This window comes from Halictus rubicundus, chromosome 10 (genome assembly GCF_050948215.1).
Source record: "Halictus rubicundus isolate RS-2024b chromosome 10, iyHalRubi1_principal, whole genome shotgun sequence".
Lineage (NCBI taxonomy): Eukaryota > Metazoa > Arthropoda > Insecta > Hymenoptera > Halictidae > Halictus > Halictus rubicundus.
The window spans coordinates 7,816,307-7,832,003 of NC_135158.1; the positions used below are offsets into that span (position 1 = coordinate 7,816,307).

At 38.4% G+C, this 15,697-nt stretch overlaps 2 protein-coding genes across 3 annotated transcripts; both read left to right on the forward strand.

Moving 5' to 3' along the window:
• The first annotated feature begins 1,019 nt into the window (after positions 1–1,019).
• On the forward strand, positions 1,020–6,057 carry LOC143357835 (glutathione S-transferase D1-like). Its single transcript, XM_076794468.1, has 5 exons — positions 1,020–1,523; positions 2,239–2,297; positions 2,362–2,503; positions 3,884–4,051; positions 5,555–6,057. The coding sequence occupies exons 1-5, from the start codon at positions 1,383–1,385 to the stop codon at positions 5,714–5,716; spliced, it is 672 nt and encodes a 223-aa protein (XP_076650583.1). The 5' UTR covers positions 1,020–1,382; the 3' UTR covers positions 5,717–6,057.
• A 4,588-nt stretch (positions 6,058–10,645) lies between these two features.
• LOC143357834 (glutathione S-transferase 1-1-like) lies at positions 10,646–14,019 on the forward strand. Of its 2 annotated transcripts, none has more exons than XM_076794466.1 (6): positions 10,646–10,803; positions 12,197–12,345; positions 12,441–12,499; positions 12,986–13,127; positions 13,243–13,407; positions 13,694–14,019. In XM_076794466.1, exons 1-6 carry the CDS (start codon positions 10,668–10,670, stop codon positions 13,838–13,840), a joined length of 798 nt encoding a protein of 265 aa, XP_076650581.1. In that variant the 5' UTR covers positions 10,646–10,667; the 3' UTR covers positions 13,841–14,019. The 2 variants fall into 2 exon arrangements, with proteins under 2 accessions (XP_076650581.1, XP_076650582.1); XM_076794467.1 differs by lacking the exon at positions 10,646–10,803 and adding an exon at positions 11,050–11,068.
• Positions 14,020–15,697: the final 1,678 nt, after the last annotated feature.

Consider the following 15,697-nt stretch of genomic DNA (forward strand, 5'->3'; position numbering starts at 1 on the left):
ACAGATATGCATGTTCCTGAAATGATAATATGTAGGTACATGTTGTATGGTAATATTGTTAATGTTAACCAATATTTTACTTCGCTGTGTGCTACGCCATAAGAAACACATGACGTATCCATCACATTTTTGAACATCAGGGGGTTAATCCTCAACAAATGCCAGAAAAAGAGACAATATATATAGAAGCAATATAGTATGAATTTTATTAGTAAAAATATTTTACTTTCAGTGAAAAGAAATTTAAGATAATCGTAATATTGAACGTTAATTATTTTCTTTCTGATATGAACACATATTCCATATATTCAACGTGATTTTTGAGTGAAGAATTTTCCTCTACTTGAGGTTGTCAGTTGAAAATTGACTTTGGAATATGAGGAATCGCTACTGTGTCCAGCGAAATACTAATTAATTAAAAATAATTAAATCGACTGGGTGTATGAGTACGGCTAGTCTGAATTCTGCGTTTGACAGTTCTACCGCCCCCACTCCGTCCCCCGTTGAATTATTGCAGGAGGAAACTCGCTTTTTTTTTCTTTTCAAGAGCTCATTACACTTACCCTTTTCGAGCGTATTTTAGCCAGAAATTTTTGTACACAACCGCGGGAAATCTCGGCGACCGACCAGCGAGTTTTATAATTTGTACTTTTCGGGCTGGTGAACGAACAATCGGAAATCCGTGTTTGGATCGTAATTAATGGAAGTTCGATAACAACGGCGTCGCCATTCGAGTAATTATAAATTATAGCGTGGCATAAACTTCATTTTGCTGCTGCAAAGAGTCACTGGGTCACTGTGTGTAATGTATTTTAACCATTTTATGTTATCGCTAAAGCGGACGTGTTTCCACGATTCGAATTCGTCAGTGAAATCGTTTGCAGCTAACGATACGTTGGAAGAATCGAAGCTTACATTATTTTCGGCTTGTTAAGATGACTAAAAGTAAAGGTACATACCCATTTCGCTTTGTTTACTTTTATTTCGCACAAACTTTTCGCGAGTCTATTAATCGCGTATCAGCTGTTAAGGGCTCGTCCAAACATTGTAAAACGAGAACGATATTGTTCCGACACGTTCCTGGTTCGAATGCAGATAGTTTGTCGGCGGGCTTCGATCAGCCATATTCCTTTAGAAGAGACCCCCATAAAAGTCCGTAGTCCTAGCCGATGATCTTCCAATCCATAGGATCCCGAACACCGCGGCGAGATAAATTTGTATGCGAACAAGGTACACGCAGATGCAAAGCCTAGAGATTCGAAAGTTTTTCCTTGCTTTGGGGGCTGCTGTATAAAAATCTCGTTTGCACAGCGACGTTACGGCGAACGAGAAGAAGAGGAAGACGTTGAGAAAAGGGGAAACTGGCGAAGAGGAACCGCAAGATGCCGATTGATTTTTACTACTTCCCGCCCAGTCCACCATGCCGGTCGGTAATGTTGCTCGCGAAGGCGATCGGTGTTCACCTGAACCTGAAGACGATCAACGTGCTCAAGGGGGAGACCATGAAGCCGTCTTATTTAAAGGTTCGCTATGTAGATCCCAAGGGATTTGCTTTTAGATTTTCGAAATATTCTCGGGCTCTCGTCTGTCTCCTGAACATACTGTGCTGAAAATGATCGAGATGTGCCTCTATGACACCTGACACCGCGTTATAAAATTGAATGAGTTTTTAGTTGCTCAGCAAACTCTATATTAACCCTTTGCACTCCCACTGTCCCCCCCCCCCCCAAGAAATTATTGTCATGTCATTCGAAGCAATTCTTACCGAACAACTTTTCATTTGACAAATTACGTTCGGAGACACGTCAGGATTCATTGACTGTTAGTTCACCGCAATCATGTTGACTCCGTAGGCGAACAAGGAAAGTGATTGAGAGGATTGCAGAGCGAACGAGTGATATTATTGCAGCATGTGGTGGTGCATGTTCACTGTATCCACAGCATGTGTTTTGCGCACTCTACCGCGCACAAGGACATCCGAAGCCATTCCCAGATATAGAGGCAGCAACGTCCTCTCAAACAGAATTGCGAAACACACTTAGAAACAGAATGCACTTTGATTGATTCGAACGATCAAATCAGGAATTCAAATAGTTACGGAACAACTTTTGATTAGCACTATTTTACTTATCCTCGAACTGTTTTCAACGATGTCCGTGTATTATAAGTGTCGTTGGATAAATAAATGTTCTGAAAAGTCTTAACTTGAATGGTATTTAACAAATATGAACGTTACAGATGAATCCACAGCACACTATACCAACGATAGACGACAACGGATTTATTTTATGTGAAAGGTGCGTAACAACCAGAATCGGTTCTTCCACTTTCTATCTCCTAATCGGCGTTGCTTGTTCACAGTCGCCCAATTCTGGGATATCTGGTTAGCAAGTATGCGAAAAATGACTCCCTGTATCCGAAGGACTCCAAAAAGAGAGCTAAAGTCGATCAGATGCTGTACTTCGATCATGGGATTCTTTACGCGAATATATTGGAGACATACGTACGTATTTTCTTTCGAATCTATTATATTTAATTTAATATTTAATTAAAAGGAGAACAGTCCCATTGGACGCGTCATCTTTTTCTACATTGTTAGGTGAATAGCTGTAAATAAATGTTTTTTGAGAATTTAAATGGTTAATAACATCCTGGAAGTGCACAGAAATACTGCCTACCATAAATTGGCTTCAATATTTCTTTTTTTTTTTTCATGACAATTGCAACCGGGAAATATCCGTCAAATAAATATTTATAAAGGCCACTGAAGTACCTATATCAACAGTAATTTTCAAAAATTATGCGTTATTCTTTCGTGACAGGTTAAAAATTATCTGCAAATATTCTGGGGCCATTATGTCATTTTTCATTCCGTTTGCCCAGTTAATTTATTTTCGAGTATCTATAAAGACAGGCAAGACAACGTGCATACATTATACAAATACGGCACGTCATTGAGGAAAGAATTTGAGTATAATTTTCTAACAATAGATCGTACAAATTCCAGGAAAATTTTAATAGTAGTATACAATTTTTCGCGAAGGTTGTTAAAGCGAATCGAATTGGAAAAAGAATCAATTTACAATGCTGATAAATGGCGTCCTCTGTTAAGCTAGAAAAATGGGTACACAATGAACTGACAAGGCAGAATTACAAACGAAAAACAGAACTATTGTTCTCCGTTGACAAGTAAACAGTTACATAATCCGACTACCTTTAGCGAGAAAAAAAAGGGTTGACTTTGTGCTACATCGCTGGACAAATGGTCGTATAAAAATACTGATAAATTACAATCGCGATACAAAACTCCCTTTCATGCTCAAAACATAAAACATCAATTATCGAAACCTTCTTTACATCTATAAATAATGAAAGCCTTTCATTTATCGTAGTGACGAATATTCTCTTTTACATCGAAGTTCATATCGTGCTACAGTTGTTAATAAATAATATACTCCATATTCCGATAGATGGATTATTCTTTTAGAACGCCAAAGCTGCTTTCCGTTCTCTCAACATTTCGACTTAAATTTATAAAATGATTGTATCTAGACTTCGGATTTTATGCGTTTGTGACAAAAATGAGTACACGATCATAATTCGCCTATTCCCTCCACTGGGGGGCATACCCCACGAGGGCCCGAGAATATTTCGAGAATTTAGCAGCATGGATATATTATTTTACAACTTTTTAAAGTCTTTAAAAATAGAAGGAACTGTTTATTTAGGTTCTGCTTTTCGCAAGTAATGCGAAAAGCTTTTATCTTGTATAATGAACCCCAATGTAATTATCAATTTGCTTTATTAACAACTACGTGTTACGTTCAAATTAAAATACTCACTGCACCGAAATTCATAATTCTTTTTGTGAATGGTGTTGCAGATTCCTGTGGTACATGGCAAAATAAACACTCCCGACGAAAATAACGTGCAAGCAATGGAGAGGAGCTGCGAACTATTAAATACTTTCCTCGAAGACAGCGAGTTCGTTGCAGGAGATACGTTAACAATTGCTGATTTTACCATCAGCACAACCATTTGCCTGTTACAGGTGAGCGTGCATACAGAGCCGACAGAACAAAGGAATGTGTGATTTTGAACGATCGATTAGATATTGTCGCATAAGAAATGTATGCAAACTCTGGGGAGCACAGAAAAATACTTGTGCAGAATGTAGAATGCTCTCTGACCACAATGATTACCGTATAAAATATTATTGCAAAATAAGGAACAAAAAGAATCAACTAAGCGACTGTACAAAGTAAATCCCTTCATTAGGGATGAATGCAGAGAACGGTAATAGTCTGCAGTAAGTAAAGGCACTACACGGTAATAATCTCGTTTACTTTTCAAATACATACACAGTGATGTATAAGTTCTCAGTGAGCATGAGACCACAGGCGGGTCACTCCAATTTTTTAATCTAATTGACGTGGCATCTGTCCTTGTTAAGAAAAGGTTCTCTTCTCTGCCTTCTTCATAACCTACACGGTCGCATTAGTGCTGGAAAATAAAACAGGACGTTTATAAAATTTTAAGAATAAAGATTAATAATGCTCAGATATCCGTGGGTACATATAAAATCTTTCAAATACAAATTAACACTGCGTAGGTATTCATGGATGTCTGTAAAATGTTCAGATTAGAGATTAATTGTGCTAAGACATTCGTGGATATTTTTAAAATTATAACAGCAGAGACATCGTTCACGTGTTCGTGGATGTTTGCAAAACTTTCAGAATAGAGATTAACATGCGCCACTCAAAACAACAGATAAATGTATCAACTCCTCGCACACGTTCTTGCGAACATCCGATACGTTATCAATTGTTTGTGATTAATTTATCGCGCTACACGTAAAGATCTACAAAGATTTCCACTGATTTAGTAGCGAAGCATGACGCCCAAAATCTACTTTAAAATCGCGCTTTCAAATTTAAAATTCCCTTCTACACTTTCCCCTCGTTATCTTTCGTATACAATTATTTTCACGCGTAATTAACAGCCGATCCGTGTTATCGTCGCAGAAATATTCACACTGGCTTAGATCCTGAAAATTTATTAGTAGAAGAATGCGGGCAAGGCTCGCAGATATTAATATATTAATTATATACCGGTGTACAGTTAAAATGTGGTCGGGGGTTTAGAGCAATTAGCTTCTCTTGGCGTCATAGATAATTACGAGGCACGCGAAGCGAAATATTCTTCATTTGTACACGGCCACTTTAACTCGAGAGAAGAAGAACATTATTTTACCGAATTTTCATAGATTTTTGTAAAATTTAAGAAAATGGTATTACTTGTTAAAAATTTGTAATATTACTCGTTCAATTCATGAAGCAAATTTTATGTTACAAATAAGTCGCTCTGTCTTATCAATCTTGTTTCACGGTAAACACGATATCAGTATGAGTTCAGTATGAAACATTCTATGTTTGATTACGAACTTCGTGGTAATAATTCACCATTTAATTATCAACGGCAAGGGACTATCCCAAAGCATCCCGATTCCAAGCAATGTCATAACAAACTGATATACATGTTTGTTTCGCAGTGTTTCAAATTCGATATCGGCAGATACGACAACGTGACCGCATGGTACAATCGTTGCAAGGAGCATCTCGATAAATTTGGGTTCGAAGAAGTGCACGCTGCAGGAACAAAAATGTTTACCGAGATATATCAGGAGAATTTTATACCGGCTGTAAAACCATAGGATCGATAATAGTTCACCGGTGATCGAGATTAAACGCGGAACCCGAACCTCCTGTTACGGGAGTATCTCATTTGAAATCTAATTTAGGGAGGAGAATGTTGCTGGATTGTCGTTATCCGTTTAAGTAAAAATTCAATATGATCTTAGGCGAAAATTTCGAGCGTTTTATGATTTCCAGAGAGCCGTGACTCTTCTGCTGATAAATCTGTCGTCAACTGTCAAATGACAAATCGGTATTCTAATTCACTTTTTGTTAGAAAGGACGACAAGCACGACGTAAATTGAATGTAATTTCATGTACGGTGTATTGATCTTTGCTTAAATAAATTTATTGAAGATTATCGAATGTTTTTGCGCAACCACTGGTTAACCGTTTCTTGAGGAATACTCCATTTTGGGAGTTTTTTTGTTGTGAACTTGCGAACGTATAAATTACTGTATGCTGCATCGTTGTTTTCATAAGCCCAAGGGTGATGACAAATGACAGGCAAATAGTCAGTAGCACACTGGCACACTGATTTTTCATTCCATCAAATGTCACGTTGGGTTGTTTCGAGCTTGGAGCATATTTCGTCCGTTGTAACGTGTAGACATTTTGAAAATACGTTCCAGAATACATAATCTTATAACCATTTTAAATTTCTTTTGAATATACAAGGAGTGCCAAATAAAACCTTCGCAACGCTAAATTAATAATCAGAGTGACTATCCTGTTAATATACAGGGTGGGGCATTTAAGACAGGTCAGCCTAAATTTACTTTGTATCGAGGGACTCATAATCTGATGTTACTAATTTTTGCATAGTCCAGATATGAAGGTCAGCTCTGTTTTCTTAAATTTAACGGTATGGTATTTTATTTACATTCTGATAGTGTGTTTCAAGGCGAATACAATGAACTTATTATGACGGTCATTCAAGGTCACTCAAGGTCACTCAAGGTCACAACTATTTTGATCTTCGACTTCAAACACTCGAAGGTAAATGGTTGATATTTGCATTGTTTTGCAAACACGCGGGAAACTTTGCACGAAGAAAATTATTTTTGTTTATTCCTCGCTCGAGACTGGTGCACGTAGGTGTGGCACAATGACCGGAGCAAGGGGAGGTCGTGCAACGAACAGCAATTCCTCTGTCGTTGTTCGATGATGATGCAGCAGAATCTGGTGCCGGTTCGCAGCAGCAACCAGCTCGACCGCCGCCTGAAAAACCCGTTGCTTCCGTTCCCGGAATTCCTGTCCGCCGGTCTACGGCATTCTCCGTTCCTGAATTTAATTAACCCACAGTCCATTTAGAAGACCCGGCTCTGTGGATCGCCCTCGAGGAATCATTGAGGGGAAGATAATGTTTTTACAGGGGAAATTGAGAACGTTCGCTCGAGAACTTTTGCGACGCGGAGAGTGAACCGCACGAATTTTCCCTTCCATCTGTGTCGTGAATTCGGATTACTTTCTGTATCCCGGTTTTGAGAACCCCCTCGACCGTTATTCTTCGTCTCTTTCCACGGATTTTATTTTATTTGATTCTATCCCCGGCCCCGAGTTTTTACACGGAATTCGAGAATTTAATTTCATTTCCCGGGTTCCGTTCGTTATTTAGCTCCGTTTGCGAAGAAACTGAATTGTAACCGTTCCCATTACCGCGATAGCTGCGATGTAATTGCGGCTCGTTGAGTGAGAAACGGAGCACTGTATTTGCCTTTATTTGATCATGTCATCGGGCGCTGGAAAATTAAATTGGCACGCACAGTTTAAATTATTTAGGTCTGTCAATTGATTCGCGAGTCTATTCCATAAGTTTTTTTTTTTTGTTAGATTAGAAACAATCGAAGTGCATACGAATTTTCTTTCTCACTTTTCCTACCCTTCAGTATCAGTAAAATGTCTGTACAGAGTCTCTCTCTATTCTTCTGTGTATTTTGAACACTATAATAGTTAGACGTCTACGGATTTTATACATTTATGTAGAGAGATTTAAGATTGATGCGGCAAATTTTTATTTTCCATGTAAGTCTGCTGTCTAATAATAAATATAGAAAGTGATTAAAGCGAACAATTTTTGTACTTTCCACGCTCTGCGATACAACGTAACAAGATCGCCAGCAATCGTTCCTTAAATGGATATTTATCAGCTGTGTTGACTCGTTATCGCGCCTGATACTATTTCTGCGTGCAAGACAGAATGGAAATGTTTAATGAATCACTGGCTTAGCGACAACAGTGACGATTACATATTAATTATTTTCTCTTTGCTTTCTCCGTCGTTATCTCTGTTACACAACCGCCTCCATGCAGAAACACGTACATTATTTTCAGAGAATGATAATTGGTTATGAAATACTAATCTTTTAATTGCATATAAAATACCGCCCTAGGTTATCAGCAATTCGGTTTGCTCGACGTTATGCTTGGTACGCGTAACGTGAACGGCCACGTAACTATGCAGCACAACAGGAATGAAAATGTAATTGTACAATGCAATTCGAAAACGATTCGACAATCGATAGCGTACAGAAAAATATCCTTCAAAGTGGAGGCCATGTAAACCCCGAAGAAAATAGCAGCGTTATTGATTTCGTGCGGGAAACAAGGACGGCGAATTACTGGACAAGTGGAAAACGAAAACGTCTTCCCCTGAAAAATGTACAAAATCGATTTAGGAAAGTAACATGTTCGTCTGGAACCCACAAGCAGGAAGCTGGCCGGAACAAAGGAGGATCCTTACAGGATAAGACAAATTTTATTGCACAAATGGGCTGGTGAAACTCGATAAATTCAGCGTAACCTTAACACACTTACGCCAGCAATCTGTATACTAGCAACCGATTATTAATAATCTATTGGACAAAGCTTCCATCTGAAAAGAATAGAAAATAAAACTAATCCGATATTACACATGTATAGATACAACTAAATAATATTTAAATAAATTCCTTTTAGTGGACCTTAAACATAACCTCTTTGCTACCTTCACTGACAGTAGAAAAGTCAATTTCTCAATCATTTTTATTTTCACAAAATAATGAGCCTAGTTGTCACTAGGCTGCGGATCTCCGAAAATTTTCGAAACACAAGAGACCGTTTATAGTATCAAAAATTTTCCGAAGAAAATTTGTCGATCAGTCAACGAAATTTTTATTCAGCTGAATGTTTCGAGAGTAACGTATGGAATGGGAATGTTTCAGTTTACTTTTTTAGGAACGTGCAGATTTTCCGAGTAACTTAGGCGAATTGACGAATGACAAGAGAACTCGAGCAGATGGCAATTAATCTATATTCTAAGCAAGTGTCTTTCCATGGCTGTAACCGCAAGTGATTAGAACTACATTTCCGGTGGCATACTCGCGCAGGCTGACGTTAAATCAAAGGATTTGCGGTCTTCCGGGATTTCCGGGCTTCTATCGAAACAAGTCCCACGGAAGCGTTTTCGGCTGGAACGTATGTACCGTTTAACAAAAAGAAAGAGAGAAAAAAAACAGGAAAGAAGAGAAATGGGTCGCAGCACTTATGCTGGAAGGCCACAATGGATTCGCGTTTTATGATGCGGCGCAATCGCGTATTGAACCTTTTTCCGCGAAAATGAGGGAACTTATTTAGGCGATCTACTGATAAAAACTGACCCCGATTCCTTTCACAGAACGCATCAATTCCTGCTATCCGGGAATCTTCGTTGTCATGCACGTGGATTCGAAACTGTTCGATGGAAGTATCGTCAGTCTGCTCTAGTAACGCTAAACCCTTTGTCTTATAATTGTCTTTAAAGTCGATGGAATAAATAGAAATGCTCTACAGTTAAAGTCAATTCAAATAAATTAATATACACTATGGATCCGAAAGTATTTGAACACCAAATTTCCGATTCTCGAGAAATTGTCAATGTTTGGAAATAATTTTGTTAAAAAAAAAATTGTAAAATAATACATTTCGGCCCACTTTAAAGCTCGAAGTCTTTACTCGTGCGAATGCGTGATTTATTTTCTTTCCAGGCTATTTACGCATGATGTAGCAGCTGACAAAAACTGAGGACACGTTCTTACTCGAAAATGCTACAAATTGAATCGTCTGTGAAAGAATTCAACGTCGCGGTTAATAACCATACTCGTATCCGAGTCCTTGGAGTTTCTACTGAATGCTGAACGAAAGACCTTGGTACTTTCACCGCAGGCGCTTGACTTTACTTGTATGAACTAAAGGTGATCACATTGTACAAACTCTGTGCTCGCGAGGCGTGTCTAAATACCATAAAATCACACAGTCATTGTGCGAAATTTTGCAAAAACAAACGGAATGAATACAGTTCTTGTAACGTGAAGTACAACCTACAAATCCAAAAATCATTAGATGTGGCAATAGAAAATCAACTATTAATAATTAGAATGAGATAGGACGTATTAAATTTAAATTCTGTTGAATGCGCGTTAAAAGTGATTAACTATATGTTATAAATACCTAATATTACAACATCAAAGATAATGTTCTTTTGTGCTGAATCATTGGGGTCGGTGATTCACCGTTGCGAGACACCAGGATATCGAACTAAAAATCAGGACATCTACTACCTAAATAGATGACCCCAATTACTAGACTGTGAATCTAAAAAATATATGTATAGGCGAAAATCTTGTCCAAGATACATTTTCGAGCAACAATGACTTCGCACTAAAAATTGCAACTCATTAGAGTCGGAGTCATGCTGGTTTAACGACGTCCCTAGTTACAAAGTAAAATCAGCCATGAGTCATTCCGAAGCATAGAATCATCCGCCGTGTCAAATACAGCTTTCATCATTCAGGATCGCAGGACTAGTTTAAATGTCTCCGAAACGCGGACCCCATGAGTTTCCTTGGCGGATGACTCTCGTGAAACGAATGTTTTCTCGAGCATAGTGATTCAGCAGAATCGGGGAACCGAAGGAAGCAACGCCTCTTCGTGCCGATAACAGGTTGCGCGTCGATGAGCCTGCGCACTATCGTTCTCCCCGGCCGCTTAAAAAGGAGGTTGCACGCTGCATACCGTAGCATTTGCAAAGAGATTCGAGGACTAACTCGTTTAGACAGCCAACGATTATTTTGTAACGTCGGAACAAACAGTACGTTGTCGTATTTTCATCACGCTTGATCCGCTGTAAATTATCCTGTCTACGTGTCCCGATTCGCGTGTGCCACGATCAACGTGCGATCCCGGTCGCCGGTTTGTGCTTTTAGTTTCCCGTCAAAGGATCCATCGATCGCCGGCATGCGAGTGATCCTTGTTCGAATGTGCTCGGTCCCATAAATCGCGTTTGAATCGTTCGGATATGTTATTTGGTAGCACGGTTATCGAGTTGCTTCATAGCGCGACTTTCGTTGAATTTGGTAATGATTAAAATAACGGAGTTTGCAAAGTGACACAATTCGTGGATCTCTATGCAAAATAGAAATCTTGTGCGCCGGTTCGGAGAAACCGGAACTGCATTTAGTTATTTTCTTAACGCTTTACCTCCGGGCAATTTTTTAACAGACTTTTTACAGTGACCATGTTCAGGCACAAAGTGTGAATACGTTGTTTTATAGAAATTATAAGACTGAATTCATGTAAATTTTTCGCAACTTTTATAATAATACGTGCTCGAAAGAAGAAATTCATTCAATAATTTATAGTGGAAGCGTCGTTGGAATTCTAATGATTATTAAATATAAAAATATAAAACCGGTCGTGGTACGGTTAGTGTTAATGGTTGAGAAATCGTGGATGAATCGTTTAGAGGAAACAGCAATTTCATTCATAATTCAACAGATTGTTGCGATAGGCAATAGGTCGTTGCATTAAGATAAAAGATATAATAACAATAATAATAGCATACGCGACCTTGTTACACTTGCGTTTGTGCTCGCGTGCCTTCCTTGAAGCAATTACGCCTACAGACGATACGACTTATCGTACAACTAATCGTACGACAGAAATCGCTGAAGAGCAGTATATTATGCTAAACACTTACCGTATTCTCGTTAATTTTTAATTTTTAACTCTTTCAGGTCGTATTCTCCGCAGGGAGGTACCTCAGTAGTTGTTTGTTGTGTCGTTCAGAAAATAGGTGAAACACTATGCAAATTCCGTGAATTTTTTACGAGTTCTTACAAAGTTAAAGATATCGATTTGTGAATATTGAACTGAAAAAGTTATAAAACTGATTGCGCTCGACCGGCTCGCGGAAAATTATCGTTTATGACTTAAGAAACCTGTGTTAAGCGCGTTAACAAACAACGTTTGCGTTAACACACAAAGCCTGGCTGTAAACATTAAACATCCTTGGCTCTTGTGTTTACTTCCAACTCAAATTGAACACTATAAATACTAGAGTAACAGATTTATTTTATTCGCAAAGACGTTTAGTTGTTGGTCATGGAATTTTTTATTCGCCACTGCGTTTTGTACATTGTAATAGTCTAATATTTGAATTATACCGATCAACTAATATTTCACTAATATTTCTCTTCTTTTAGAACCCGAAATGACGATCGATTTTTATTACATGCCCACAAGCTCACCATGCCGCGCTGTCACATTGACGGCTGCTTCGATTGGACTGCAACTGAACCCCAAAGTTGTGAACTTGATGGCCGGTGAACACATGAAACCCGAGTACTTGAAGGTACGTGTACTAAAAACTATTGAATCATCGTCTTATACAGCTACCTGGCATAATGCACGATGGAACCGGTGTAATTAATATTCTTCTGTGCACAGATAAATCCGCAGCACACGATTCCCACGATCGACGATAATGGCCTCCGCTTGTGGGAAAGGTAAGGCTAATTTCGTAGTAACATTTATTTAATTTTTTCTTGCATAATGCAGTGATTTGTCTGAATCGAAAGCATAATATTTACAGATTTGACAAGTCACATTTCTGACAAAAATAAATGGGTCAAATACAAAACTGTAATGTTAGAAAAAAAGACACAAAATATTGATACTGACTATTTCTTATACATATTAAAATTATTAGTGGAGCAGAAATATTTCCATTGAATCTCTGCTTCATTTGACAGAACAAATATTGCTATTATATTTATTTTTTTTACATATTTTCTACTAAATATGTATCTCGAAATGTATGCACAGTCCTGTTCGCGACACAGCAAGTTTTGTATTTCCTTCTTGAAAATGAATGTTTCTTATAAACATTCTTCGTTTAATGATCCTGCTTTAATGGAGACTATTGCGTCAGCAAAGTGTGACAATGAATCAAACGAGTATAAATACTGTACAGATCATTAATTATTTTCTAGCCGAGCTATTATGACATATCTGGTAGGCCAGTATGGCAAGGATGACTCATTATACCCGAAGGATCCCAAGAAACGCGCGATCGTTGATCAGAGACTGTACTTTGATGCCTGCAACTTGTACAAAGCCCTGGCCGAGTATTACGTGAGTCGTTTTACCTCGATTAGTTAGATTATTTTTCTTAGCATGCAATGACAAAACTCTTTCAGAAACGTCTGTAGAAGCTGCATTATTAATAATAATAATATTTCTGTTGCAGTACCCCATGTTTTTCGCAAACAAGCCCAAGGATCAGGAGAAATACGAAATGATCGATAAAGCCTTAACTTTCCTTGAAACATTCCTCGAGAATGAAACGTACGTTGCGGGAAAGACTATGACAGTTGCTGACTTAGCCATTCTGGCCACCGTTACTAGTCTTGACGTAAGTTCTTCTGAAATGTTAAGTCAATTGAACTCATCCTTTATAATCCGTCCGTGCAAAATCTTTAATTCTGTGTATATATTCGTCAGAAGTATCGGAATTTTTATTTTACGTTTACCACAAGCAATCTCTTGTTCAGTGAAAAAAATCTCTCTCTTTTTCTTTTCGTTCTTTAATAACCTACCAGCAATTTACGTGAACATCCGCGGTCTAGTGAGAAAAGAAATTCTAGTTTAAAAGAAAGCTTGTAACTTTCTCGATGCTAATTTCTTGATTTTTGCGACAGGCTTGTGGCTACGATCTTAGCACATACAAGAACACACTCAGGTGGCTGGCAAATATGAAAAAAGTGGTGCCAAAATACGAAGAAGCCAACGGAGCCGGCGTAGCAGCGTTCAAAACCTTCGTGGCAGGATTGACAAAGAAGGCATAAAAAAATCAGCGATAAGATACCTGGTTTATCTGCAATGGCAGATGGCCTTGTCTCGATAGTGCTTGTTTACCGCTAACACCGCCCCACGTAGGGTACCATTTCACATAAACATGAAGCATTAGTTGTACATTGAAAAATTTTATTTTGTATCATATTGAATAAAATGTAAATTAATGTTACCTTTCACGCTCCATATATTTCATATTATACTGTACACTGTACTGTACACATCTAAAACAAAGCGTGATATTGGAATAACGATGAGAACTATAAAAACAGTTTTCCTTATGAAAGAACGTTTTCTGACACTTAAAAGTTGGACACTAATATTAAAACTTTCTCGAGCGAAGAAAGAGAGCATGCGAAAGCGTGCATGTGTTGAAAGTAACGAGCTTTAAAATTTTCTAAAAGATATTCCTCCCTCGGATGTACATAGAAAACTAATTAAATTCTTTTATTTATCTGCATGTCCAAAATGTTCGTCTCGTTTAAATTCGAATTCATTTTCCGGTCATTACGTATATACAAATTAACATGATAAACATGCATTAGAGTATATCAATTATACTTGTGCATCGATTCATATATCGGCGCGCAAATTTAATTCTTTGAGGCACGGTGGGAATTTATTCCATAAATTCCTGATTAGTTAGTATTAATTTGGGTGTCATTGGGAGATTGAACTCGGTTCTTTTGCATGCACATTTGCTCCAACTAAATATGGAAATGCTACACTGAGAGAACACAATTACAACTGTTGCACTCAACATCGTTTTAGTTATTAACACTAGTTGCAATGAACAGTGAGTGTTCGTATTTCCCCATGCAGATGACAAGACCATATTTATTAAAATTGTAGTTTATTATACTATGATTTATTCATTTTCCACAGCGGCATCTCTCTTATTGTTTCTCATTGTTAGTCTGGTGTTCATTTAGTTTTTATATGTAACATTAGGCAGTTTTTTAAAAGATAACTATACTGAAAAACTTTGTTGGTGTCTAAAATTAATGTGCATTTACAGATCGAAGCTTTCCCCTTACAGTGATTTCTCTATATATGTCGCCAACGCCTGCATGATCGGGTATGTCTCCTAGACGATACATGACGCGGACAAGACCCGTGATTTTGACAAGTATCGAGAATTCACTGTACATCAAGCCCTCAAGGTTCGTCGTACAATTTTCTGTCCCCGTTTTACTAAACATCTTCTTCGGCAAGGTCTGGTGTGAGAGAATTGATTATGTAAACATTCAAAATCAGAATATAACCCCTTAAAGAGACCTACGGTGTATCAGTGACATAACATAGAGTTAAAGGTCTTCAACGAGGATGGGAATTCCCTGACAAACAAGCAAAGGATTATTCGCGACATTAGGAGGGTAAAAAAGGGGAGGCAGCGGTACGGAATGATAATTAGAGTCTCCATTGCAGTGCATTAGGTAACCGGTCGAGGGTTAGTGAATCTTTTATGTAACAGAAGGTTCTTCAGCGTCGTATGACAAATGAGAACCGGTCGGCGGAGATCCGGGTGCAACGGCCTCACGTGCGCGTAGTCGACAATTATTAATGCGATACACAATCGGGCCAGCGCAGAATGGAAGCGGCCCGACTCACCCAGAAGTTTAAATACACCTCCAAATAGAGCGTTCGTGTCGCCCGCGCTTATCCATTCCGCGTGCATTTCGGTGTGCACTTCTTCGGCGTGCCCTCTATAACTCATCGCGCACGCGAATATTATACGAACCGTGATGGGACCGAGCCATTAATCCTGCCCGCATTTATTCGCCGCTTTTTTTTTCTTCCTTTCCGCCGCGTGCGACGCGAGAAAGACGAACAACGCGCGGAAAAAGGAG